The sequence below is a fragment of the Chiloscyllium plagiosum genome, unplaced genomic scaffold, assembly GCF_037043375.1.
Source record: "Chiloscyllium plagiosum isolate Xiang-an unplaced genomic scaffold, Cpla_swu_hap1 HiC_scaffold_1, whole genome shotgun sequence".
In the NCBI taxonomy this organism is placed as follows: domain Eukaryota; kingdom Metazoa; phylum Chordata; class Chondrichthyes; order Orectolobiformes; family Hemiscylliidae; genus Chiloscyllium; species Chiloscyllium plagiosum.
The window spans coordinates 11,690,035-11,713,600 of NW_028270139.1; the positions used below are offsets into that span (position 1 = coordinate 11,690,035).

The 23,566-nt window shown below is 43.0% G+C and overlaps 1 protein-coding gene across 2 annotated transcripts in view; it reads left to right on the forward strand.

Moving 5' to 3' along the window:
- The window catches only part of marchf1 (E3 ubiquitin-protein ligase MARCHF1), a 647,227-nt gene that overhangs the window by 209,668 nt on the left and 413,993 nt on the right, over nt 1-23,566 (forward strand). The window contains exons 1-2 of one of the 2 annotated variants that reach the window (XM_087976603.1): nt 17,003-17,130; nt 17,284-17,495. In XM_087976603.1, coding sequence (XP_087832729.1) covers nt 17,397-17,495 — 99 coding nt within the window. In that variant the 5' untranslated portion in view covers nt 17,003-17,130; nt 17,284-17,396. Of the gene's footprint in view, nt 1-17,002; nt 17,131-17,283; nt 17,496-23,566 lie in introns of those variants that run through there. The other variant, XM_043698895.2, reaches the window with a different exon arrangement.

Consider the following 23,566-nt stretch of genomic DNA (forward strand, 5'->3'; position numbering starts at 1 on the left):
TACTTATCTGAATAAACATTAACAAACTTTATTAAACATAGGTATTTCATACAGTGTGGAAGCAGGGCATTCAAATAATGGAGTCCACACTGACCCTCCAGAGAGCATCCCATCCAGTTCCCCAACACTCTCTCTGTAACCCTGTGCTCCCCGTGGCTAATCCACCTGGCTTGCACATTCCTGGATAATGTGGGCAATGTAGCATGGTTAATCTACCTACCTGCACATCTTTGGACTGTGGGAGGAAACTGGAGCACCCAGAAGAAATCCACGCAGACACAGGGAACACAGGAAAAATGTGCAAGCTCAACGCAAGTTATTCCACCACCTCCTTTATATTATAAACATTTATCATAAGGAATTATAAGGAATATGGAATTGGCTACCTTTTTTTTTTGGCAATGTCTTAAAATTAGCATTCCATTTTAAAATTGATAAATAGATTGTCTGTTACACCATATTTCTTTTCTTTGCACAGTCATTTCATCCTTCTATGATATTGGTTGATTCAACATCAGACAGTCTACATTGTAAAGCCTGAATTGGCAAAGATAGAAAAGTTAGAAAAACGTTTTTAAAAATTAGAAAATATCAATTTATTAAAATCTTCCTTCTCCTTATTTGTTGTTCCCATATAATTATTGATGAGGGAAAAGTCTATGTTATGGAAGAGAAGTATAATTGTTAACTATTCACAAAAAAATTACGTCCCTTCAAAGACTGGCAACCATTCCAAGCAGAATTTATTTTCAACAGACTATAGGGTAAGTTTTATAATTGATTTGATATTATTCATGCTGTCCTGCATGCTCAGTGTCTGTTAACTTTCATTTGAGACAGAGATATGCTTAATTGCAATTTGAACCGCATGAAGCTATACAGCCACCAGTGGAAGAGAATAAAATGGATGCATGTGACTCAGTGGTTAGCAGTGCTGCCTCACAACACCAGGAACCTGGCTATGATTCCATCCTCAGGCAATTATGCATTACAAGGCATGGTTTATCTTCCGGAAGCCTACAGACTCAGACTATAGTTCCATTTCACCTGAAGTCACTATGACATAGTTCTGTTTGGACATGCTGGACAGCTATTCTTAGTGTCAAAAGTACAATTAACCTTTCATTATACCCTCCCATCCTATGAATGAATGATCAAAAATCTAACTAAACATATACTGGGAATACACCCAATGGATGCATTGAATGAAAGGGTTGAGAAAAGATTTACAAGGATGTAACTATACTTTGGCAGCATTAGACCAAGGGTGACAGGAAGGTTCCCCAGCAAACCTGAAATCTATGGCTATCAGGGGACGAGTTCTTCATTGGGTGAAGCTTCACCTTGCACAAAGTAATCTGACTGTGGTCAGTGGAGGCCAGGCATTTTTGGTCTCGGACATCACTGTTGAAGTCCTTCAGTTTACTTTACCAGTCAAAACATATCAATCTGCAGAATCAATTACCATCCCCACATTATAAAGTCAGATTTGGAAAAAAAGTACTGACAATTGCACTGGTGATTCATTTCAATTTATAACTCCTCAGGTAATTAAATAGTTTGGGGCCATATGCAATGAAACTGAACAACATGCATGTTGATGTTGATAAATAACATGTAATGTCACTGCCACAATGTTACTAGCTCTTAAAGATAGTGGAATCAAGGGTTATGGGGATAAAGCAGGAATAGGATACTGATTGTGGATGATCAGCCATGATCATAATGAATGGTGGTGCTGGCTCGAAGGGCCGAATGGCCTACTCCTGCACCTATTGTCTACTATCTTCATCAATATCATCGCCTCCTCTGATGTTAGTATCACTGAATGCTCCAACTTAAAAACTGTGACTAGAAGAGCAAGTCCACAGATCTTTTCCCTTACCTACAAGGAACAATTTCATGTGTTGAGAAACATTCCTGGATGACAGCAACTCTAACAGTACACTAGTGGTGTTGCACCATTCAGGACAAAATACAGTAGTCCATTTGATCAGCACACCATCCAACAAATTAAACGTTCACTTCCCACCATTATTGCTCGCTGGTTCCAGGACATATCATCTGCACGATGCACTATAGCAATATGCCAAACTTCTTCAACAGCATTTCATAAACCCTCGATCTATGCCTCTTTAGAAAATAAGGGCAATGGACACTTGCCAATGGCCTCCAAGTCAAACTCTGTTCTGGCTTAGAACTATATTGCTGTTTGTTTAAATTTTAATTGTGTTACATCATAACATTTCCTCTAAATAGCATGATGTGTCTTTACCATATGGACTGCAGTGGCTGAAGAAAGCAGCTCACCATCACCTTCTCAAAGGCAATATAGATGGTTAACCAAGACCAGTCATGCCCGCATCCCTTGAACAAATAATTAATACTTGAAAATATCACATCCACACAAATGCTTAGTGCTTTCTCTGCAATATTCCAGGATATTGCCGTTCAGTATTCTGTGAAGTTAGATAAAGGTTAACTTGAGGGAAATGTTGTGTATCATTCATGACATTTAAGATAACTGCTACTCAGCCCTGTGGTGAACGCTTCCACTAAAATTTCCTCCCAAAGGTTTCATTAGTGATGGGCATTATATTTAAGTGTGTAATGACTGCAGTGGCTGAAGAAAGCAGCTCACCATCACCTTCTCAAAGGCAATATAGATGGTTAACCAAGACCAGTCATGCCCGCATCCCTTGAACAAATAATTAATACTTGAAAATATCACATCCACACAAATGCTTAGTGCTTTCTCTGCAATATTCCAGGATATTGCCGTTCAGTATTCTGTGAAGTTAGATAAAGGTTAACTTGAGGGAAATGTTGTGTATCATTCATGACATTTAAGATAACTGCTACTCAGCCCTGTGGTGAACGCTTCCACTAAAATTTCCTCCCAAAGGTTTCATTAGTGATGGGCATTATATTTAAGTGTGTAATGAAATCACAGAATTATTGAAATTGTATATTGTCATAGTATTCAATGCAAACATCTTTCTTATATTCAAAATGATGATAATGCCTTAAAGCAGCATATATTTTAATACATTTTCCAATCCACAAGGAGCATTGTTTTCCATCAATGTATTTCTTTAACAAAGCACAGCTAACAGAAGTTCACGTAAACTTTAATTAGTGTGTGTAAATAGAATCACATAACGCGCAATTTCTTGAAATAAAAATTAATGCATTTTGTCCCTGATGTTGCATCTTTTGTAACAACCAGACATAACTCCAGCTGTGAACAAACTCCAACTTGTGGCCAAAACAGGTTAATGTGCTGTTAAAATTTGTGGGTCGTCAGTTTTGTGTCATTGTGTTCCTGTTCGTGATCCTGTTCATCTTATCATGGGCAATAAGGTCACAGTTCACTCCTCAGCAAATACTTTTCAAAAGCTCATGAACTATAAAGTGTTGATTTTAGTGTTTGTGAATGATAAGACAGTGGATAGGTTCATTGAGATTATTAGTACTTGAAGAAGGAGTAATGACCCTGCAGCATCTTCTCAGAACAGTAACATTTTAGGAGAGACACTTCCTCCTGGACTTGCCTTTAATGGAGGGCTCAACAGAGCCAAACGTGGAGGATATTATAAATCAGATCTTTAAAGCAATGTAGTCATTGATGTTTTTGCATTTTCCTTGAGTATTTTTCTTCTGATTTAATGTCAAATCCTGTTCCTCTAGATGGACTAGGTTGGGTTGGGATACCTGGTTGGCATGGACGAGTTGGACCAAAAGCTCTGTTTCCATGCTGTACAACTCTATGACTCTATGAGCCTTGATACCCGAGGGCACCTTTGCCACGCTGCTACCTGGTCACTGCGTTAAAGGAAGGATGCGGAAGCTTTGAAGAGGTTTCAGAGAAGATTTACTAAAATGTTGCCAGGCATGGATGGAAGGTCTTATGAGGAAAGACTGAGAGACTTGAGGCTGCTTTCGTTAGAGAGAAGGTTGAGAGGTGACTTAATTGAAACATACAAGATAATCAGAGGGTTAGATAGGCTGGACACCATCCTCGGATGGTGATGGCTGGCATGAGGAGATATAGCTATAAATTGAGGGGTAATAGATATAGGACAGATGTCAGAAGTAGTTTCTTTACTCAGAGAGTAGTAGGGACATGGAATGCACTGCCTACAACAGTAGTAAACACGCCAGCTTTAGGGGCATTTAAATAGTCATTAGATAAACATATGGATGATAACGGAATAGTGTGGGATAGGTGGGCTTCAGATTGGTTCCACAGGTCGGCGCAAAATCGAGGGCTGAAGGGCCTGTACTGCACTGTAATGTTCTATGTTCTATCTGTGTAATTGAGCAGAAGGCTCAGGAATTGGGCTGAATCTCCTTGCTGCAGTACTTTAGGTATTTCTTATCATATTTATTCACTGCCTTCAGAAGGACTTCATATAAGCTCCCAATGGACCATGGGTTAGACTAAAAACTGCAATTAGATTTATCAAATAGCAAATAAGCCATTTAATGCATTGGTGAACTACATTGAAAACAGGCTTAAATATTCCTATTTGTAAGCCACTGGGAATTCCTTCAGTCAGAGGGTGATGAATCTGTGGAATTCATTGCCGCAGAAGGCTATGCAGGCCAAGTCATTGAGTGTCTTTAAGGCAGAGTTGGATAGGTTCTTGATTAGAAGGGAGATCAAGGACAAAGTTAAAAATCGGCAGCATCCGAGGAGCAGGAGAGTCGATGTTTTGAGCATAAGATGTTCATCAGGAGTTTTTTTTTGTTTGTGTGTTTAGGGGAGGGGAGGCAGAATGGGGCTGAGAGATAAATGGGAAGGTGGGTGGGGGTGGGGGAAGGTAGCTAGGAAGGTGATAGGTAGATGAAGGTGGGGGGTGATGGTGATAGGTCGGAGAGGAGGGTGGAGTGGTTGGTGGGAACAGCTTATGCACGAAACATTGATACCTATCCGTTCCACCCTCTGCTCCAACCTATCACCATCACCCACCACAATCATCTACCTATCGCAATCCTAGCTACCTTCCCACCAGCCCCACTCCCCCTCCCATTTATCTCTCAGTCCCTTTGCCCCCCACCCTCCACATTCCGGCTGAAGAGCTTATTTCCGAAACGTCGATTCTCCTGCTCCTCGGATGCTGCCTGATCTGCTGTGCTTTTCCAGTGCCACACTTTTTGACTCTGATCCCCAGCATCTGCAGTCCTCACTTTCTCCAAGATAAAAATCACACAACACCAGGTTATAGTCCAACAGGTTTATTTGGAAGTACAAACTTTCAGAATGCTGCTCCTTCATCAGGTAGCTAGTGGGACAGGATCATAGGACACAGAATTTATGATAAAAGATCAAAGTGTCATATAACCAATGCAATGTATTGAACAAACCCAGATTGCTGTTAAGTCTTTCATCATGTAGAATGGGAATGCAGGTTTCGATTACTATGTAAATCCCAAAACTTCTTTCAAGTCACAGTCCTGAGATAACTTAAGGTTTCATAAAAAAGATGACATCTCAACTCAGACAATGGTGTGAGGTTAGAGTCCGTTTGCATCCCAACCTTGAGTCAGACTGGTTCTATTTCTAAAGTAGGAATTTATAAATTGTCACATGGGCTGACTACCTGCAGATTGTGCGCTTTTTGAACAAAATAGAATGTATCTGCAAATACAAATCTGCAAATGCAAATTCACGCCATAGACTTATATGTGTGTGTTTGTGAGGGAGAGAGTGTGAGCACGTGTGTGCGCGTGCATGCTTGATAGAGTGTGTACGGAAGTGTGTTGTAGTATATGCCTGTGAGAGGGTGCGCGCATGAGCATGAGTGCATGTGTGTGTCTATCTGTCTGAGAGAGAGTATGTGTGTATGAGAGAGGGCCTGTGTGAGAGTGTGAACATGTGTAAGTGTGTGTATGTGTGCTTGTGCATGACTGTGTGTGTGTGTGTGTGTGTGTGTGTCTGTGTGTCTGTGTGTCTGTGTATGTATGTGCGTGTATTGTACATTGGGGTCACCTATAGTGTGACATGAACCCAAGGTCCCGGTTAAGGCCATCCCCATGGGTACCGAACATGGTTATCAGCCTCTGCTCAGCCACTCTGCGTTGTTGCATATCCCAAAGTCCATGTTAGAGGACAGTCACTTGAAAATCCGAGGCATAATGTTCTTGACCACTGAAGTGTTCCCTGACTGGGAGGGAACACCCCATCTGGTGATTGTTGTGTGGTGTCCATTCATCCATCTGCTCGATCTCATCAATGGACCATGCCTCAGGGCATCCTTGCCTGCAGTGTATGAGATAGATAATGTTGGCTGAGTCACATAAGTACTTACCATGTACATGCTGGGTGGTGTCCCCATGTGTAATGGTAGTTTCCGTGTCGATACTCTGACACATCTTGCAGTGGTTGCCATGACAGGGTTGTACTGTGTTGTGGTTGAGGAGAAAGTGAGGACTGCAGATGCTGGAGATCAGAGCTGAAAATGTGTTGCTGGAAAAGCGCAGCAGGTCAGGCAGCATCCAAGGAACAGGAGAATCGACGTTTCGGGCATAAGCCCTTCTTCAGGAATGAGGAAAGTGTGTCCAGCAGGCTAAGATAAAAGGTAGGGAGGAGGGACTTGGGGGAGGGGCGTTGGAAATGCGATAGGTGGAAGGAGGTCAAGGTTTCTTTTGTGGATGAAGAACAGTATTTTCCACCTTCCTCCTTCCACCTATCTCATTTCCAACGCCCCTCCCCCAAGTCCCTCCTCCCTACCTTTTATCTTAGCCTGCTGGACACACTTTCCTCATTCCTGAAGAAGGGCTTATGCCCGAAACGTCGATTCTCCTGTTCCTTGGATGCTGCCTGACCTGCTGCACTTTTCCAGCAACACATTTTCAGCTGTGTTGTGGTTGATATTGTCCTGAAAGCTGGGTAGTTTGCTGCGAACAATGATCTGTTTAAGGTTTGGTGGTTGTTTAAGGGCGAGAAGTGGAGGCGTAGGGAAGGTCTTGATGAGGTGCTCATTGATAATGTGTTACAGGCTGTGAAGACCATGGCATAGTTTCTTGGCTCCTGGGAAGTACTGGGAATGAAGGGTACCTTATCGGTCATATCCGGTGTCTCTCTCCTGAGGGACTCATCACAGTTTCTCGCTGTGGCATGTCAAAATGGGCAATTGATGAGGTGAGCATTATATCCTGTTCTTATGAAAGCATCAATCAGCTTGTTCAGGTGCCCATTGTGATCCTCCTTATCCGAGCAGATCCTGTGTATGCATAGGGCTTGTCTGTAGGGGATAACTGTTTTTATATTTTTAGGGTAGAAGCTAGAGAAATGCAGCATTGCGACGTTATCTGTGGGCTTATGATAGAGTGAGGTACTGAGGTGCCCATCCTTGATGGAGATGCGTGTGCCCAAGAATGAGACTGATTTCTAAAGAGTAGTCCATGGTAAGTTGGATGGTGGGATGAAACTCATTGATATCACTGTGTAGTTGTTTCAGTAACTCCTCACCATGGGTCCAGAGGAAGAAAATGTCGCCAATGTACCTGGTGTGTAGTGTTGGTTGTGTGCAGCAAAGAAGTCTTGTTCAAACTTGTCCATGACAATGTTGGCATATTGGGATGCAAATTTGGTCCCCATGGTTTTTCCGTGTGTCTGGATGAAGAACTGGTTGTCAAAGGTGAAAACGTTGTGGTCGAGGATGAAGCAGATGAGTTATAGCACGGTGCTTGGAGATTGGCAGTTGTTGGTGTTGAGTACTGAGGCTGTTGCCCTGATGCTGTCGTCATCGGGGATGCTGGTGTAGAGTGCTGACATGTCCATTGTGACGAGGAAAGGTCCCAGTTCGACTGGTCTGTGGGGGCTGAGTTTCAGTAAGAAATCTGTAGTGCCACGCTAGAAGCTATGGGTCCCCTGTACAATGAGTTTCAAGATGCTTCAGTGGTTAGCACTGCTGCCTTACATCAACAGGGACCCAGGATCAATTCCAGCCCTGGGTGACTATCTGAGTGGAGTTTGCATATTCTCACCATGTCCGCATGGGTTTCCTCCGGATGCTCTGATTTCCTCCCACAGTCCAAAGATGTGCTGCTTAGGTGAATTAGCCATGCTAAGTTGCCCATAGTGTTCAGGGATATGAAAGTTAGGTGCATTGGTCAGGAGGTTGGAAAGTAATAGGGTAGGGGAATCGTTATGGGTGTTATACTCTTGGGAGGGCCACTATGGACTTGTTGGGACAAATGGCCTGATCCCACATTGTAGGGATTCTTTGATGCCCTGGACATAGCCAGAGACGTTCTCAGACAGGATCGTGTAGCCTGATACAATGGAGTGTTGGCTTTGCGTATTTTCAGAAGGCAGTAGAAGTTCCCTACACGAGAAGTAGATGGAATGAGAGTGCATAGGGTACTCTGAAGGACTGGATCAAAAGTCTTCATCAGTGCGTTTAGTTCACGGGTGTGTTCTTTGGTCGGATTGACCAGTAGTTTCCTGCAGTGTTCAGTTTTGGTTGTTCAGTTGTTAGTACACCTCCTCACACCTTTAATGCATTGTCTAAGCTGAGATGTCACCTTTTTTTTATAAAACCTTAAGTTATCTTGGGAATGTGACTTGAAAGGAGTTCTGGGATTTACATATTAATAAGTTGAAACTTGTATCCCCATTCTAAGTAATGAAAGACTTACCGGCAATCTGGGTTTGTTCAATCCATTGCATCAGTTGTATGACACGTTGATCTTTTATTATAAATTCTGTGTCCAATGATTCTGTTCCACTACCTACATGACAAAGGAGCAGCGCTCTGAAAGCTTGTCTTTCCAAATAAACCTGTTGGACGATAACTTGGTGTTGAAGGATTACAGGGAGAAGGCTGGAGAATGGGGTTGAGAAAGATATCAACCATGATTGAATGGTAGAACAGACGGCGATGAGCTAAAAGACTTAATTCTGCTCATATATGTTCTGGTCTTATGGGAACAGGGTCACTGAGCAGTTATCTTTACCTTAGTAAGTTATGGAAGAGCTGACCAAAATTGACACAAAACAGATAGGAGCCATTTTGTCACAGTTGGAAGCCATTTTGACACAAAGCAATTTTGCAGTAAGATTTCTGGCCTGCTAGTGTCGTGTGAGAACACTTCTGCTCTGATAAGACTGACCTTGCAGCTGCAGGATGCCTCAACTCCTCAGTGCCATTAGCTCTGTCCGAAAGAATGATTAATTGTTTCTCTCTGTCCCTTGTCAATAATTCTAGCTGAGCTAAACTTGGGAGTATAAGATAACATTCAGTTTTGTAGACATAAAGAAATGTGGGTTTGGAAAATGTATGGGAGTTTTATGACTGTCCCTAGGTTGCATAATTAAGTGGCAGTGAGCTTGTATTTTCTACATAACTTGTAACGTTCTGTATTTCTTTGGAATTGCTTTACTTGAACGCAGATGTAATTCCCCACGGTCCGTTTTAAAGCGAGTTAATTGCTCAAGGTCTCATCTCCTGACTACTTTGTTTTAAATGATTCGGTGTAAAGATTTAATTTCCTCAACGTAAATCCTGCTGAAACAGTGTTTCACTCTGGCCTAATCTATCAGATTGGACTGCTACAGAGTTGAGAGTGTGGTGCCAGAAAAGCACATGGGGTCAGGCAGCAACTGAAGAGCAGGAGAATCGACGTTTCAGACAAAAGCCCTTCGGCAGGAGGACCTGACTTGCTGTGCTTTGCCAGCAGCACACTCTCAACTCTGACTTCCAGCATCTGTAGCCCTCACTTTCCCCAGGACTGCTACAGATACTGGAGTCGGTACTCACTTGAGTCCTTTTAGCAACTATAATGCTGTCTATTACAGAAAATGATTCTAAAATGTCTTTTGGAAAATATTGGACAGTACTATTGATCCAGATGATTTTACAAAGCTGTGAAGCATTATGAATAGGAGCCATTTGTTTAAACCTATAGATATATAACAGAAGAGTCGTTCCTTTTTGGACGTTGTCGATGTTGAAATGTTCCTCTGATTTGTATCGACTCATCACTCAGACGAACCCACTGCCTGTTAGGACGGTGGGGGCAGAAACCCTCAAAACATTGATGATAAATTTAGATGTGCACTTGCAATGCTAAGCCATATGAGGTTATAGGCCAAGTGCTGGAAAATGGGATAAAAGTAGGTGGTGGTTTATGACTGATGCAAACCCAATACCCAGAAGGCCTTTGTCTGGGCGGTGCAAATATATGACACCAGACCATGCCAGGCTGGTCCAAGATTGCTACTTAGGTTAAAGTTGTCTCGACTGTATGGAGGTCTGCCCAGCACCGCAGGATGAAATTACACTGGCACCACTCCTCGTCTTTTCCTCTGCTACATTGATGACTGCATTGGCGCCACCTCGTGCTCCCGCGAGGAGGTTGAGCAAGTCATCAACTTCACCAACACATTCCACCCTGACCTTAAATTTACCTGGACCATCTCCGACACCTCCCTCCCCTTTCCTGGACCTCTCCATCTCCATTAATGACGACCGAGTTGACGCGTGGTTAAAGATGCCCTCCAACGCATCTCGTCCACATCCTGCACCTCTGCCCTCAGACCCCACCCCTCCAATCGTAACAAGGACAGAACCCCCCCTGGTGCTCACCTTCCACCCGACCAACCTTCGCATAAACCAAATCATCTGCCAACATTTCTGCCACCTCCAAAAAGACCCCACCACCAGGGATATATTTCCCTCCCCACTCCTTTCCACCTTCCGCAAAGACCGTTCCCTCCGTGACTACCTGGTCAGGTCCACGCCCCCCTACAACCCACCCTTCCATCCTGGCACCTTCCCCTGCCACCGCGGGAATTGCAAAACCTGCGCCCACACCTCCTCCCTCACCTCCATCCAAGGCCCTAAAGCAGCCTTCCACATCCATCAAAGTTTTACCTGCACATCCACCAATATCATTTATTGTATCCGTTGCTCCCGATGCAGTCTTCTCTACATTTGGGAGACTGAACGCCTCCTAGCAGAGCGCTTTTTGGAACATCTCTGGGACACCCGCACCAATCAACCACACCGCCCTGTGGCCCAACATTTCAACTCCCCCTCCCACTCTGCCGAGGACATGGAGGTCCTGGGCCTCTTTCACCGACACTCCCTCACCACCCGACGCCTGGAGGAAGAACGCCTCATCTTCCACCTCGGAACACTTCAACACCAAGGCATCAATGTGGACTTCACCAGTTTCCTCATTTCACCTTCCCCCACCTCATTCCAGTTCTAAACTTCCAGCTCAGCACTGTCCCCATGACTTGTCCTACCTGCCTATCTTCTTTTCCACCTATCCACTCCACCCTCCTCCATGACCTATCACCTCCATCCCCTCTCCCATCACCTATTGTACTCTATGCTACTTTCTCCCCACCCCCACCCTCCTCTCACTTATCTCTCCACCCTTCAGGCTCTCTGCCTGTACTCCTGATGAAGGGCTTTTGCCTGAAACGCCGATTTTACTGCTCCTCGGATGCTGCCTGAACTGCTGTGCTTTTCCAGCACCATTAATCCAGAATCCACCGCAGGAAGAAAGCCAATTTCTGGTCGCCCTATTTCGGGAAGGATATGGAAGCATTGGAAAAGGTGCAGAGAAGATTTACCAGGATGTTGCCTGGTCTGGAGGGAAGGACTTATGAGGCAAGGCTGAGAGACTTGGGTCTGTTCTCATTGGAAAGAAGAAGGCTAAGGGGGGATTATTATAGAGATGTACAAGATGATCAGAGGATTAGATAGGGTAGACAGTGAAAGTCTCTTTCCTAGGAAGATGACGTCAGCTTGTACGAGGAGGCATAACTACAGATGTTAGAGGCAGGTAATTTATGCAGAGAGTGTTAAGGGTGTGGAGTGCCCTGCCTGCTAGTGTAGTTAACTCAGCCACATTAGGGAGATTTAGCAATCCTTAGATAAGCACATGGATGATTTTGGGATAGTGCAGGGGGACGAGCTGAGAATAGTTCACAGGCCGGCACAACATCGAGGGCCCGTTCTGTGCTGTATTGTTCAATGTTCTACGTTCTATGTCTTTCTCCAATGTGCCAGCAAGTGCCACCACCTCCTCTCCAATATCTCACACTCACTCTACCTCTGTTAGTGTACCCACCTCCTGACTGAAAGCTCTGACCATTGATTGGACGGAGGACTGTGGACAACCATGACAAACCTTGTGCCTTTTTGTCTGCACTAAATCACATGGCAAGACAGAAATAATATTAACCTGGCTGAGGAGGCAAAGTACAAAAAGCCAATGCAAGGCAGCACTGCTGTGACCATTGAAGTAGGTCCGAAGTGAATGGTACAATGAGTGAAGAGCCTAGAGATGCAGAAAGCATTACTCTGGTGCAACCCAGGCACTGTTTTCCAGAGGCAGCATGATATTCTGGCATGGGTCACCTAACCTCTGTGGGAAATGCAGGGTACATGCTCCCAAACAGATCTTTACAGAGGGTCATTGGTCACTTTATAAGAAGTCTTAACGAATATCTTAAGATTTTTTGGCATCCTCGGGGGGCGGGGGTGCAGGGGAGGGTGCGGGGGGGGGGACTCTAATGAGGATGAGTGAAGGTGGAGCCAAGTTGGAGAGATGACTGACACCCAGGGATCTCTTGAGTTAATTGCAACACAGAATGAATAAGTCTGTGTCTTCCTGCTTTTGTTGAGTGGTTAAAATATAAAATCAAATTGAAAATAGGGTCTAATAGCTCATACAGTCATGCATGACAATTGCACAGAGATACATAATTTTTTTTGTATGAATATGGATGTGTTATGAGTAATATAGCATTCAGCTCATTATTCTTCATTATAACCATACATTATTCATTTCAAGTATTTAACAGTAAACTGGATTTTGATTGCAGTTGCATTTAAGAAATCACTAACAATGTCATCATCATTTCAATTGATGCAGTGTAACATTTTGCAACAAATTTGGAAAAAGGTTAGTCTATTCTAGTAGCACAAATCCAAACCATAAATAATCAGCAGCTCATCCAACAAACCACACACTATTTTCTCAGCACCTCAGCACCACACTCTCCCGCAAACCCACAGACAACCTCACAATGCTACACTTCTCCAGCTTCCACCCAAAACATATTAAAACAGCCATCCCCTATGGAGAAGCCCTACGCATACACCGGATCTGCTCAGATGAGGAGGAACGTGACGGACACCTGGAAGTACTCAAGGATGCCCTCACAAGAACGGGGTACATTGCCCAACTCATCGACCGCCAGTTCCGACGTGCCACAGCAAGGAACCGTAATTACCTCTTCAGGAGACAGACACGTGCTGCAACCGACAGGGTACCCTTCGTTGTTCAGTACTTCCCAGGAGCTGAAAAATTACGCCATGTTCTTCGTGACCTGCAACACATTATCAATGATGATGAGCACCTCACCAAGACCTTCCCCACACCTCCACTACTTGCCTTTAAACAATCACCAAACCTCAAACAGATCGTTGTTCGTAGCAAACTGCCCGGCTCTCAGGACAACTCCATAAAACCCTGTCACGGTGGACACTGCAAGACGTGTCAGAGTGTGGACATAGATACCACTATTACGCATGGGGACACCTCCCACCTTGTACATGGCAGGTACTCATGTGACTCAGCCAACGTTGTCTATCTTATACGTTGCAGGCAAGGATGCCCAGAGGCATGGTACATTTGGGAAACCGAGCAAAGGCTACGACAATGGATGAATGGGCTCCGCACAACAATCAACAGACAGGAGGGTTCCCTCCCAGTTGGGGAACACTTCAGTGGTCCAGGACATTCAGCCTCGGACCTTCGGGTGACCATCCTCCAAGGTGGATTTTGGGACAGGCAGCAGAGGAAAGTGCTTTACCAGCAACATATTTTCAGCTCTGACCTCCAGTATCTGCAGTCCTCACTTTCTCCTCGAAGATTTTAACCTACTGCAAATCCTCTTGCAAGGATGCCTTCCTTGAAGAAGCTCTCTTCCTCCCTCTGCAAGGATTTCAGTGAGTCCCTCTCTCACTGCACCACCTATCGCATTTCCAACACCCCTCCCCCAAGTCCCTCCTCCCTACCTTTTATCTTAGCCTGCTGGACACACTTTCCTCATTCCTGAAGAAGGGCTTATGCCCGAAACGTTGATTCTCCTGTTCCTTGGATGCTGCCTGACCTGCTGCGCTTTTCCAGCAACACATTTTCAGCAGAGGAAAGTGGCCGAGCAGAGACTGATAGCTAAGTTCGGTACCCATAGGGAGGGCCTCAACTGGGACCTTGGGTTCATGTCACATTACAGGTGATCACCATTGCACTACACACACACACACACAGATATTCCTACACACACACACTCTCACATACACACAGACACAGGTACATACAGATGCACACACAGACATCCACACACACCCTTGTAGACACACACACTCCCACACATGCACCCCTTCACAGACTCTGCACTCAATACACACACACACACTTTCTCACACTCACAACCCCCACCCCAGACAGACACACACACAGATAGACAACGACCCACATGCACACATATATTTTGTGTGGTGAATTTTTTTGGTACTTTCAGAGTTACATTGCACTTTGCTCAAAAACCACATACATTCATGTAGAACTCTGAGCTCAAAAACTGCATGAATTTATGTAAAACTCTGTTATCTCACTTTTTAGATTGGAATCAATCTAAACATCAGGTCATAGACAGAGAACACAGGGGGCTAACACCTTCAACATATTGTCTAGTTACCACCATTGTTAACAGCTAACCCGAGAATGCAACTTTTAAAAAAAGGGTTTTGTGATTTACACATGAAAGAAGTGAAACTATCACTGTATTCTAACAGATGAAAGGCTTAACAGACAATCAATTCTTCAATGTATAATTTAAGTTACATCACACTGCAAATTTTTGCTATAAACTCTGTGTTCCGATCGAGCCCTCCACAATCACCTGATGAAGGAGCGTCGCTCCGAAAGCTAGTGTACTTCCAATTAACCCTGTTGGACTATAACCGGGTGTTGTGTGATTTTTAACTTTGTACTATTTTCTTTGTCATGTAAGACAAAATGGGACATGGTGTTAACTGGGCTACTCAACTGGTTTAATGTGTAATGAACAAACTAAGTTTGCCCTCATCAACTTAGAACAGGGTAAGGAGCTTTTACATAACAATAAATTCAAGATCAAGAAAGGTCAGTCGGAAGAAATATCCTACATCTGTGGTGTGAGATGTAATTTTGTTAAGAGACGGTATTTGTTTTCCTGCCATAATGTTTGCATAAATTTCCACCTTTATTTCATATGTAGAATACGCATAATTTGTATAAAGTCAAGTTGAAATGTGTCAGACAGCTGTGTCTCTTACAGCTTTGTAGATTTCCTTGGTTCTACAGCAAATTTGATTGAAAATGCTTCCAATGAGCTAGCTAGAGGCATACAAACCTGATCAAGTTTGTTTGCGCAAGTGAATGTGCCACCGCTGTTCAAGTTGTCACGTTCAGGTGTTGTCAGGCCCAGAACACCTCAGAAACAACGCCAAGGCTGTTATTGAAGTGCGTGGGCTGAATATTCTCATTTGCTCGTAGATGATGTACATTGCCGCCACTGCACACTAGTGGTAGAGTAAGGATTGTGTTCGGTATGGCTCCAGCATGTGGAAACGTCAGCCCTCACCCTCCCTGGTGCTTCACTAGAGTTCCTGAAATGCCACGTTTGGTAAAATGCTGCTTGATGGCAATGACAGTCACTTTCCCCTCACATCGAGAATTTAGCGGTTTATGTCAGTTTTGGTTGAAATAAGGTCTTGAATTGAGTGGTCTTGTCAAAACCCAAACTAAGTGATACTTAGTGAGTATCACTTGATAGCATTATCAACAACATCTTCCATAACTTAGCAGAAATTGAGAGTAATAAGATAGGGTGATAAATGGATGGAATGAATTCGTCCTACTTCCTCTGAACAAGATAAAGGTGAGCAATTTTCCACAAGTCATATAGATACCAATGTCATAAAGGTTCTGGAACTGCTTGACTTAGAACATGGTTTATTCTAGACATAAGTCTTTAGGACTTCAGCACTGCACCAGACTTCCTTGAGAATACCCTTCAAAACTACCTAAGAAACAAGGACAATAGGTGCATGGAAACATCATCATCTGCAAGTCTCCACAACCTGTTTTGGAATTATAACACCATTACTTCATTGTCATTGGATTAAAGTCCTGAATCTTCCTTCCTGATGGCACTGTGACTTGTACCTACACCCCATGGATTGCAGCAGCTCAAGATGGTAGTTCACATCATCTGAAAGGTAATTGGAAAATAAATGCTGACCTTGCCAGTGATGCCCACACCCTGCGAGTTATTAAAAGAGAAAACTCTTTCCAAAGTTTATGAATGAAAGATGGAGAAAGTCAGTCAGAGTAGATGAATAGAAGAGGGATCTGGTTTGCCCACTGGAAGACTTCAGGTCAGAAGCTAGGGTGATATTCCAATTCAGTTAACATTTTTTTTGGTGTCTATACTAGAGTGCTTCTTCTCAAGAGATTAAAAATCTGAACATGCCTGTCCTGTTAAAGTATAATCAATTATGCAGTGGTAAACAACTCAACTGCAGGCGTTTGTGGATTGGAAGGGATCTATTAATGGTGAAATATAATCTATAAGTTATTAGTTGCAATTTTGCAGCAGTAATGACGAATTGCACTTTGAACTTTTACAAAGCGAGTTTCTGCTCAGCAGGTCATACGAAGGTAATAAGCTCTGAAGAGCTTATCTCTGGAGTCTTTTTACCTCACATTCACTCAGTGCTATTTCTCAGGGTAGCCAAGGCTATTCGCATCACAGTGATCTAAGTAGATTGAATGCATGAACTATCCAGCAGGCTGTCCGAGCTGCTCCAGAAGAAGGGGATTTATCTAAAGAAGGGCATTAAGCATTTCTGCCTGTTTACCCATTCAGTGCATCTCTAGCCATTGGGAAAACTCAGAGGGACAGCAGCTGTCACCAAGAACTTGTACCTTATTTGCCATGACAAGAAGAATTTTATAATAGGTGCCTGACAAATCTATTTTTTTCCTGTGCCATGGTTTGCAAAATGTACAGTAGAATCCTGTTGGCAGAACTATTGGAAGTGAGTGAAGGTGAATGCATTTTCATCAGTATTTTGGGGATTTGCACAATCTCATTTTTGCGTCATTCAAGATTGAAAGAAAAACACGTGAGGAATTTTGGTATCCACCTTCACTGTGTGAATAGCTGTGTGCTTTATACTTGTGTATCTGATTTATTTACAGAATGGAGCCTGACAGAAATAAGAAGTGAACAATCATGCAGTTGACTTACCTGGAAGAAGTGGTAATATTAGTGATTCATCCAATCTGGTACCTAACATAACCTCAACTGGAACATGCCACTGCAGCAGATCTCAGTCGTCCCAGCAAGGGAAACCTGTACTAATGGCAAGAGTTCAACAAGCAGGAATAAAGAAAAGAGCAAGGATATGGAGGTAAGGAAAAGCTTAATTTAATCACCACAGACACTTCCCCAATGGCATTTAATAATGCTGGCTCTACAATGTCTAACTGTCAACTCAGAATGTACGCAAAACAGTAAGTACTTAATATAATCAAAGGATATTTAGGTCACATGGAATATTTAAATATTTGTCAGTGTTCCAATAAAACTTGCAAAAAACTCATTTTGGAATGGCACCAATGGGGTTAACATCATGTTATATGTTCCTAGTTCAGTGCATCCTGCTCTGAGGCTTGAGGACTGTAAACTGAAGCAAGTCTAAAGAACTCAGCAGCAAGCAGAAGAAAATTGCATAGAAATAACGACATGCATTCGGGTTGCTTGACTCAACTATTCCATGTAGATATTTATTCTCCATGCAAGCAATGATCTTAATTTCATGGGCCTGTCCAGTTCCTTTATTCTTACGCCACCATTTTCTCCCTGGTCCTGAATGTTGGCTTGGGTCTAGATCTTTCCTGGAGCTCTTTATTGTATCTGTGGTGGAAATGCAGAGAAGTGATAGCAGTTCCAAGATTTTTAGTCCATACACACTGCTTTGAATGACAACTTCCAGTATACATTCCAACCAATTCTAATCACTGAGAAGAATTGACTTCCTTGTGAGAAATTTTCTCAAGTTTACTTTTTGCAATGTGGTCTGGTCAACAACTTGGGATTTTTAAAATTTTCAGGTGTGAGGTATGAATTGTTGTTCCATGTATAGATCCTATTTAAAAGAAAAGGTTAGTGTAGGAATGTTAAAGTTGAGTCCTGAGTGTCAGGTGGGTGATGTGGGTGTGGTGCATCAAGCAGTGTGAGGTGCATGGTGTGGTGGATGAGAGATGCGGTGTGCAATTCAATCGCCATGACTACCCAACTGAAGTCATTATTAGCAGGTCATGTTCTGGACCTTGAGAATCTTTGCTACCCGGTCCCATTCAGGAAGCTGTTTCCTCCCCTTGATATGTTATTCCTTCTCCCTCATAACTTAAATGATTATTCTTCATCTTAGTTCAGCTGCAGCTTCCTTTTAAAGGACACAGTGCCTTTATAAATGGAAGGCTGCCTGAAGCAAGTCATTTCTAAACGACAATTCTAGATTTCTGAATCACATAGAAGATTTCAAACGGAGAAATAGAATCTAGGAGCGTGTGAAAGCCATTCTTGGTCACAAAACAATGATGGAAGTGATGTCTAAGGACAAATGTTTAGATAGAATTCCTACAGTGTGGAAACAGGCCCTTCAGACCAACGAGTCCACGCTGACCCACTGTAGAGTAACCCACCCAGACCCATTCCCCTATATTTACCCTTACTAATGCACCTAACCTACACACCCCTGAACGCTATGGGCAATTTAGCATGGCCAATTCACCCAACCTGCATATCTTTGGACTGTGGGAGGAAACCGGAGCACCCAGAGGAAACCCACGCAGACACGGGGAGAACGTGCAAACTCCACACAGACAGTCGCCCGAGGCTGGAATCAAACCTGGGCCCCTAGTGTTGTGAGGCAGCAGTGCTAACCACTGAGCCAACTTGCCACCCCACAGTGAGCAAATGTGTAAATGAAGACATCAGTACCCACAATTGGAGCGATTAAATTTCCAAATCAAGTTTGTTTTTATGATGACTCAGTTCAGTGCAACTTTGCTGCAGTGTGTAATCTCTGGTCAGCTGACTGAAAAAAATTGAGAATTATTCAGACTTTATTGCCCACAGAGAGACAATCAGTGTGCTTCCACGTATTGTGCCCCCCTGAGCAATGTGTTACTTTACTATGCAATGCCATTTCACATGCAGAATAAATCTCCATAATCATATTTGCATAAAGTTTGCATACAATTTCATCAAGATGTTACTGAGAAAAAAAAGCTTTGTGTCAGGCAATCAGTGGAAGGTCATCAGCCAAGGCCCACATTCTTCCCCTCTCAGCTAGAGCATCTAAAATGTCACTTAAAAATAAGTTTTAGAATGAAATGCCATCAAATGTAATGAGAACCCTCCACCTCCCAGCTCTTCCAAGAGTAGGTACAGCAAAATCCTCACCAAAAAGAGCATTGTGTGCAAATGCCAAGTTTTGCATTGGAGTGCACTCAAGTCAGAATTAATTGGGATGGTAGTGCTATATTATGTATCAGTGCAGCATGATAATCGGGTTCCTGTGCGGCAACTTGATTTCAACGAAAAATATTGTGGCAGGTTCAGACTGAAAAGAAAGATTTTCCTGAGTCTGTGGCCATTGTATCCCAGAATGTTGGAGTACACCACAAATCAGGAGATCGAGGTGGATGGAACTCACACTGTGAAGCAGTCCATCCTGTGTTCTTTTTATTTAAATCGATGGGGTACAGATTCCTTTTCAGATTCCAACCCATTTTTTTCCAGGTGGTACAGAGCAAACAGGCTCCAACTGTGTGCGGAACGGTGGCACAGTGGTTAGCACTGCTGTCTCACAGCACCAGAGACGTGGGCCCAATTCCCACCTCAGGCGACTGTCTGTGTGGAGTTTGCACATTCTCCCGGTGTCTGCGTGGGTTTCCTTTGAGTGCTCCGGTTTCCTCCCACAGTCCAAAAAAAAAAATGTGCAGATTAGGTGAATTGGCCATGCTAAATTGCCCGTGGTGTTAGGTATAGAGGAATGGGTCTGGGTGGGTTGCGCTTCAGGGGGTCGGTGTGGACTTGTTGGGCTGAAGAGCCTGTTTCCACACTGCAAGTAATCTAATCTATTCAACTCAGAATAATTTCACTTTACATAGCATTGCAATATAGGCAGTCTGAAACTGGAGTCCCAGAGCAGTTAGTGAAAATAAGTCTGCTAATCAAACTGCAAAACAGAAGTTGATTTGGTTCTCCTTTAAGCTCTGTATTAATGTTCAGATTCATTAGTAAAGGTTAAGAATGTTGCATTTTCCAAAATTGGTAACCAAGTCCAGAAAATACAATCAACAGATTCTCAAAAGTTGCTGATAAATTTGCTGAGTTTATTCGTCTAGTATTCGATTGAAATGACTTCATTTCAATTTACATCAAATGATCTGCATTTGTTGAATACAACCGTAGAATTTAGTATTCCAGATTGAACTTGCACCTACCCTCATTGAGGTTAGGTCCTAATCGCTTGCCCTAATTGCTTTTGTCGATGCTAAATATTGTAATGAAGTGCTGTTCAACCATATATACATGAGCCAGAGATGTCAGCCATCAAATGCTAAAATACGAGAGGTAAACCTTCCCCTAATTTTCAAACCCTTGGATTTGAAGTAGCAACGTTACCTACTGTTAAATCTTTAAGAACATTTTGGTGGTAAAATTATATATTTCTTTTGCAGAAAATATCCCTCTGAATGAATATTAGCCTCTCTGACGGTCTTTATATCCCATGTACACATTCAATAGAATAGACAATAGGTGCAGGAGTAGGCCATTCTGCCCTTCAAGCCTGCACCACCATTCAATATGATCATGGCTGATCATCCTCAATCAGTATTTTGTTCCTGCCTTATCTCCATAACCTCTGATTCCACTATCCTTGAGAGCTCCATCCAACTCTTTCTTAAATGAATCCAGAGACTGGGCCTCCACTGCCTTCTGCTCTGTGTGCAGAGCATTCCACACAGCCACCACTCTCTGAATGAAGAAGTTTCTCCTCATCTCTGTCCTAAATGGTCTACCCCGTATTTTTAAGCTGTATCCTCTGGTTCAGCACTCACCCAACGTGTTTCCTGCCTCCAGAGTGTCCAATCCTTTAATAATCTTATATGTCTCAATCAGATCCCCTCTCAGTCTTCTAAACTCAAGGGTACACAAGCCCAGTCGCTCCAGTCTTTCAGCGTAAAGTAGTCCTACCATTCCAGGAATTGACCTCGTGAACTTACGCTGCACTCTCTCAATAGCCAGAATGTCTTTCCTCAAATTTGGAGACCAGAACTGCACACAATACTCCAGGTGTGGTCTCATTCATATGGTTTCCAGACCCAACCAAATGTAATTAATAGCTGTTAACATGAAAGACGGTACCGGCATTTTACAGGTATGAACGCCGAACGCCTGTTAACAGTTCATGAGCTATTTATACCAACATAGTCCAACAAATCCATCCAAAGTAAACAGCTGTGCACCCAGGCTGATTTGTCCAAGTATTAAACGCCTGTACTGTCAATCAGAACAGAGCCTTCCACACATCTCCGTCCAAAAGTAATTAGAAAAGAAATCGGACCAAAAGTCAGCTGGTTGGCCCCTTGAGCCTGCTCCACCATTCAGTCGGCTCATGGCTGATCTGGTATTCCTTATGTCCACTTTCCTGTGTTTTCCCCATAACTCCTGATTTCCCCATCTAATCAAGAATCTATCTCAGCCTTAAATACACGCAAGGACTCTGCTCACTCTGTGGCAAGGAGTTCCAATGACTCTGAGAGAAAAGATTTCTCTTTGTCTCAGTCTTAAATTGGCACCCCTTTATTCTGAGACAATCCCCTAGACTCTCCCATGAGACAAAACATCCTGTCAGCATTTACACTGTTAAGCCCATTTTGTTTCTTATGTTTCAAGAAGATTAACTCTCATTCTTCTAAGCTCCAGTGAGCAGAGACACAACCTGTTTAATTTTTGCTTATAAGACAATCGCTCCATACCAGTGGTAATCCTAGTCAGCCTTCTCCAAACTGCCTCCAGTGAAATTATACCTTTCCTTAAATAGGGGACCAAAACTGCTCATAGTACTCTAAACGTTGTCCAGTTCCTGGTACAGTTTCAGTAAGACTTCCCTACTCTTATACTCCAGTCCCATTGAAATAAAGACCAATATTCCATTAGCTTTCCTGATTATCTGCTGTTACTGTGTTGGAGCTTTCTTTGTTTCATGTGCAAGTAACACTTCTGAAGTTTTTTTTTCTCCATTTAAGTCATTCTGTCCCTCCCAAAATGAACAACTTCACATTATCCCAAATTATACTCCATCTGCCAATTTTTGCTCTCATATTTAACCTATCAAAATTTATCTGTAATCTTTGTTTGCCTCTTGCAACCTGCCTTTCCATATATTTTCCTGTCATCTGCAAATTTGTCTTCAGTGCATTCACTCCCTCTCTCTGAGTCTTTAATTTATATTATAAACAATTGTGGCCCCAGCACTGATCCCTCTGGAATGCCACTGGTGACAGGTCGCAACCTGAAAATCCCTTATCCCACTCTCTGTTTCCTGCCCATAAGCTAATTCTCTAACTACATGAATATACTACCTTAAACACTGTGAGCTCATAACTTATGACTTAACCATGTCGAATGCCTTCTGGAAGTGGACTTGCAAAATTCAGGTATCTTTACAGCATTATTAAAGCAAGTGATCACCGCTAAATCAGAATCATTTATTTTCTGTTCATGAGGGATCTATATCCTTCTTAATGGAAGCAGACAAGCAATGAGAACCATTTTTCTCTTTCGCCACAGGGGAGGTCCAGAAGACTGGACAATAGCCAATGTTGTTTTTTCATTTAAGAAGGGCAACTGGAGTAATCCAGGAAATTATGGGCCAGTGAACCATACACGGTGGGGAAATTCTTAAAGACAGGATTTTCTCACATTTGGAAAAGATTGGACTTATCCAAGAAGAGCTAGCCAATTTGATAAGAACTGGCTTGAAGTTAGAAATGATGTGAAGGTGCTGGTGTTGGACTGGGGTGGGCAGTGTCAGAAGTCACATGACACCAGGTTATAGTCCAGTGGCAAAGGAGCAGAGCTCTGAAAGCTTGTGATTTAAAAAAAAAAAACCTGTTAGACTATTAGCTGGTGTCCTGTGTCTGAGTTTGAAAGTAGAAGACAGAGGGTGGTGGTGGAAAGTTATTTTTCAAACTGCAGGCCTGTGACTACTGATGTGCCATAGGGTTTGGTGCTGGGTCCAATTATTCATCATTTACATAAATGATTTGGATGAGAAGTTTGTAAGTATGGTCAATAAGTTTGCAAATGATACCAGGATTGGTGGTACAGTGGACAGTGAAGGTTATCTGGGATTGCAGCGAAATCTTGATCAATTGAGCCATTGGGCTGAAGAATAGCAGA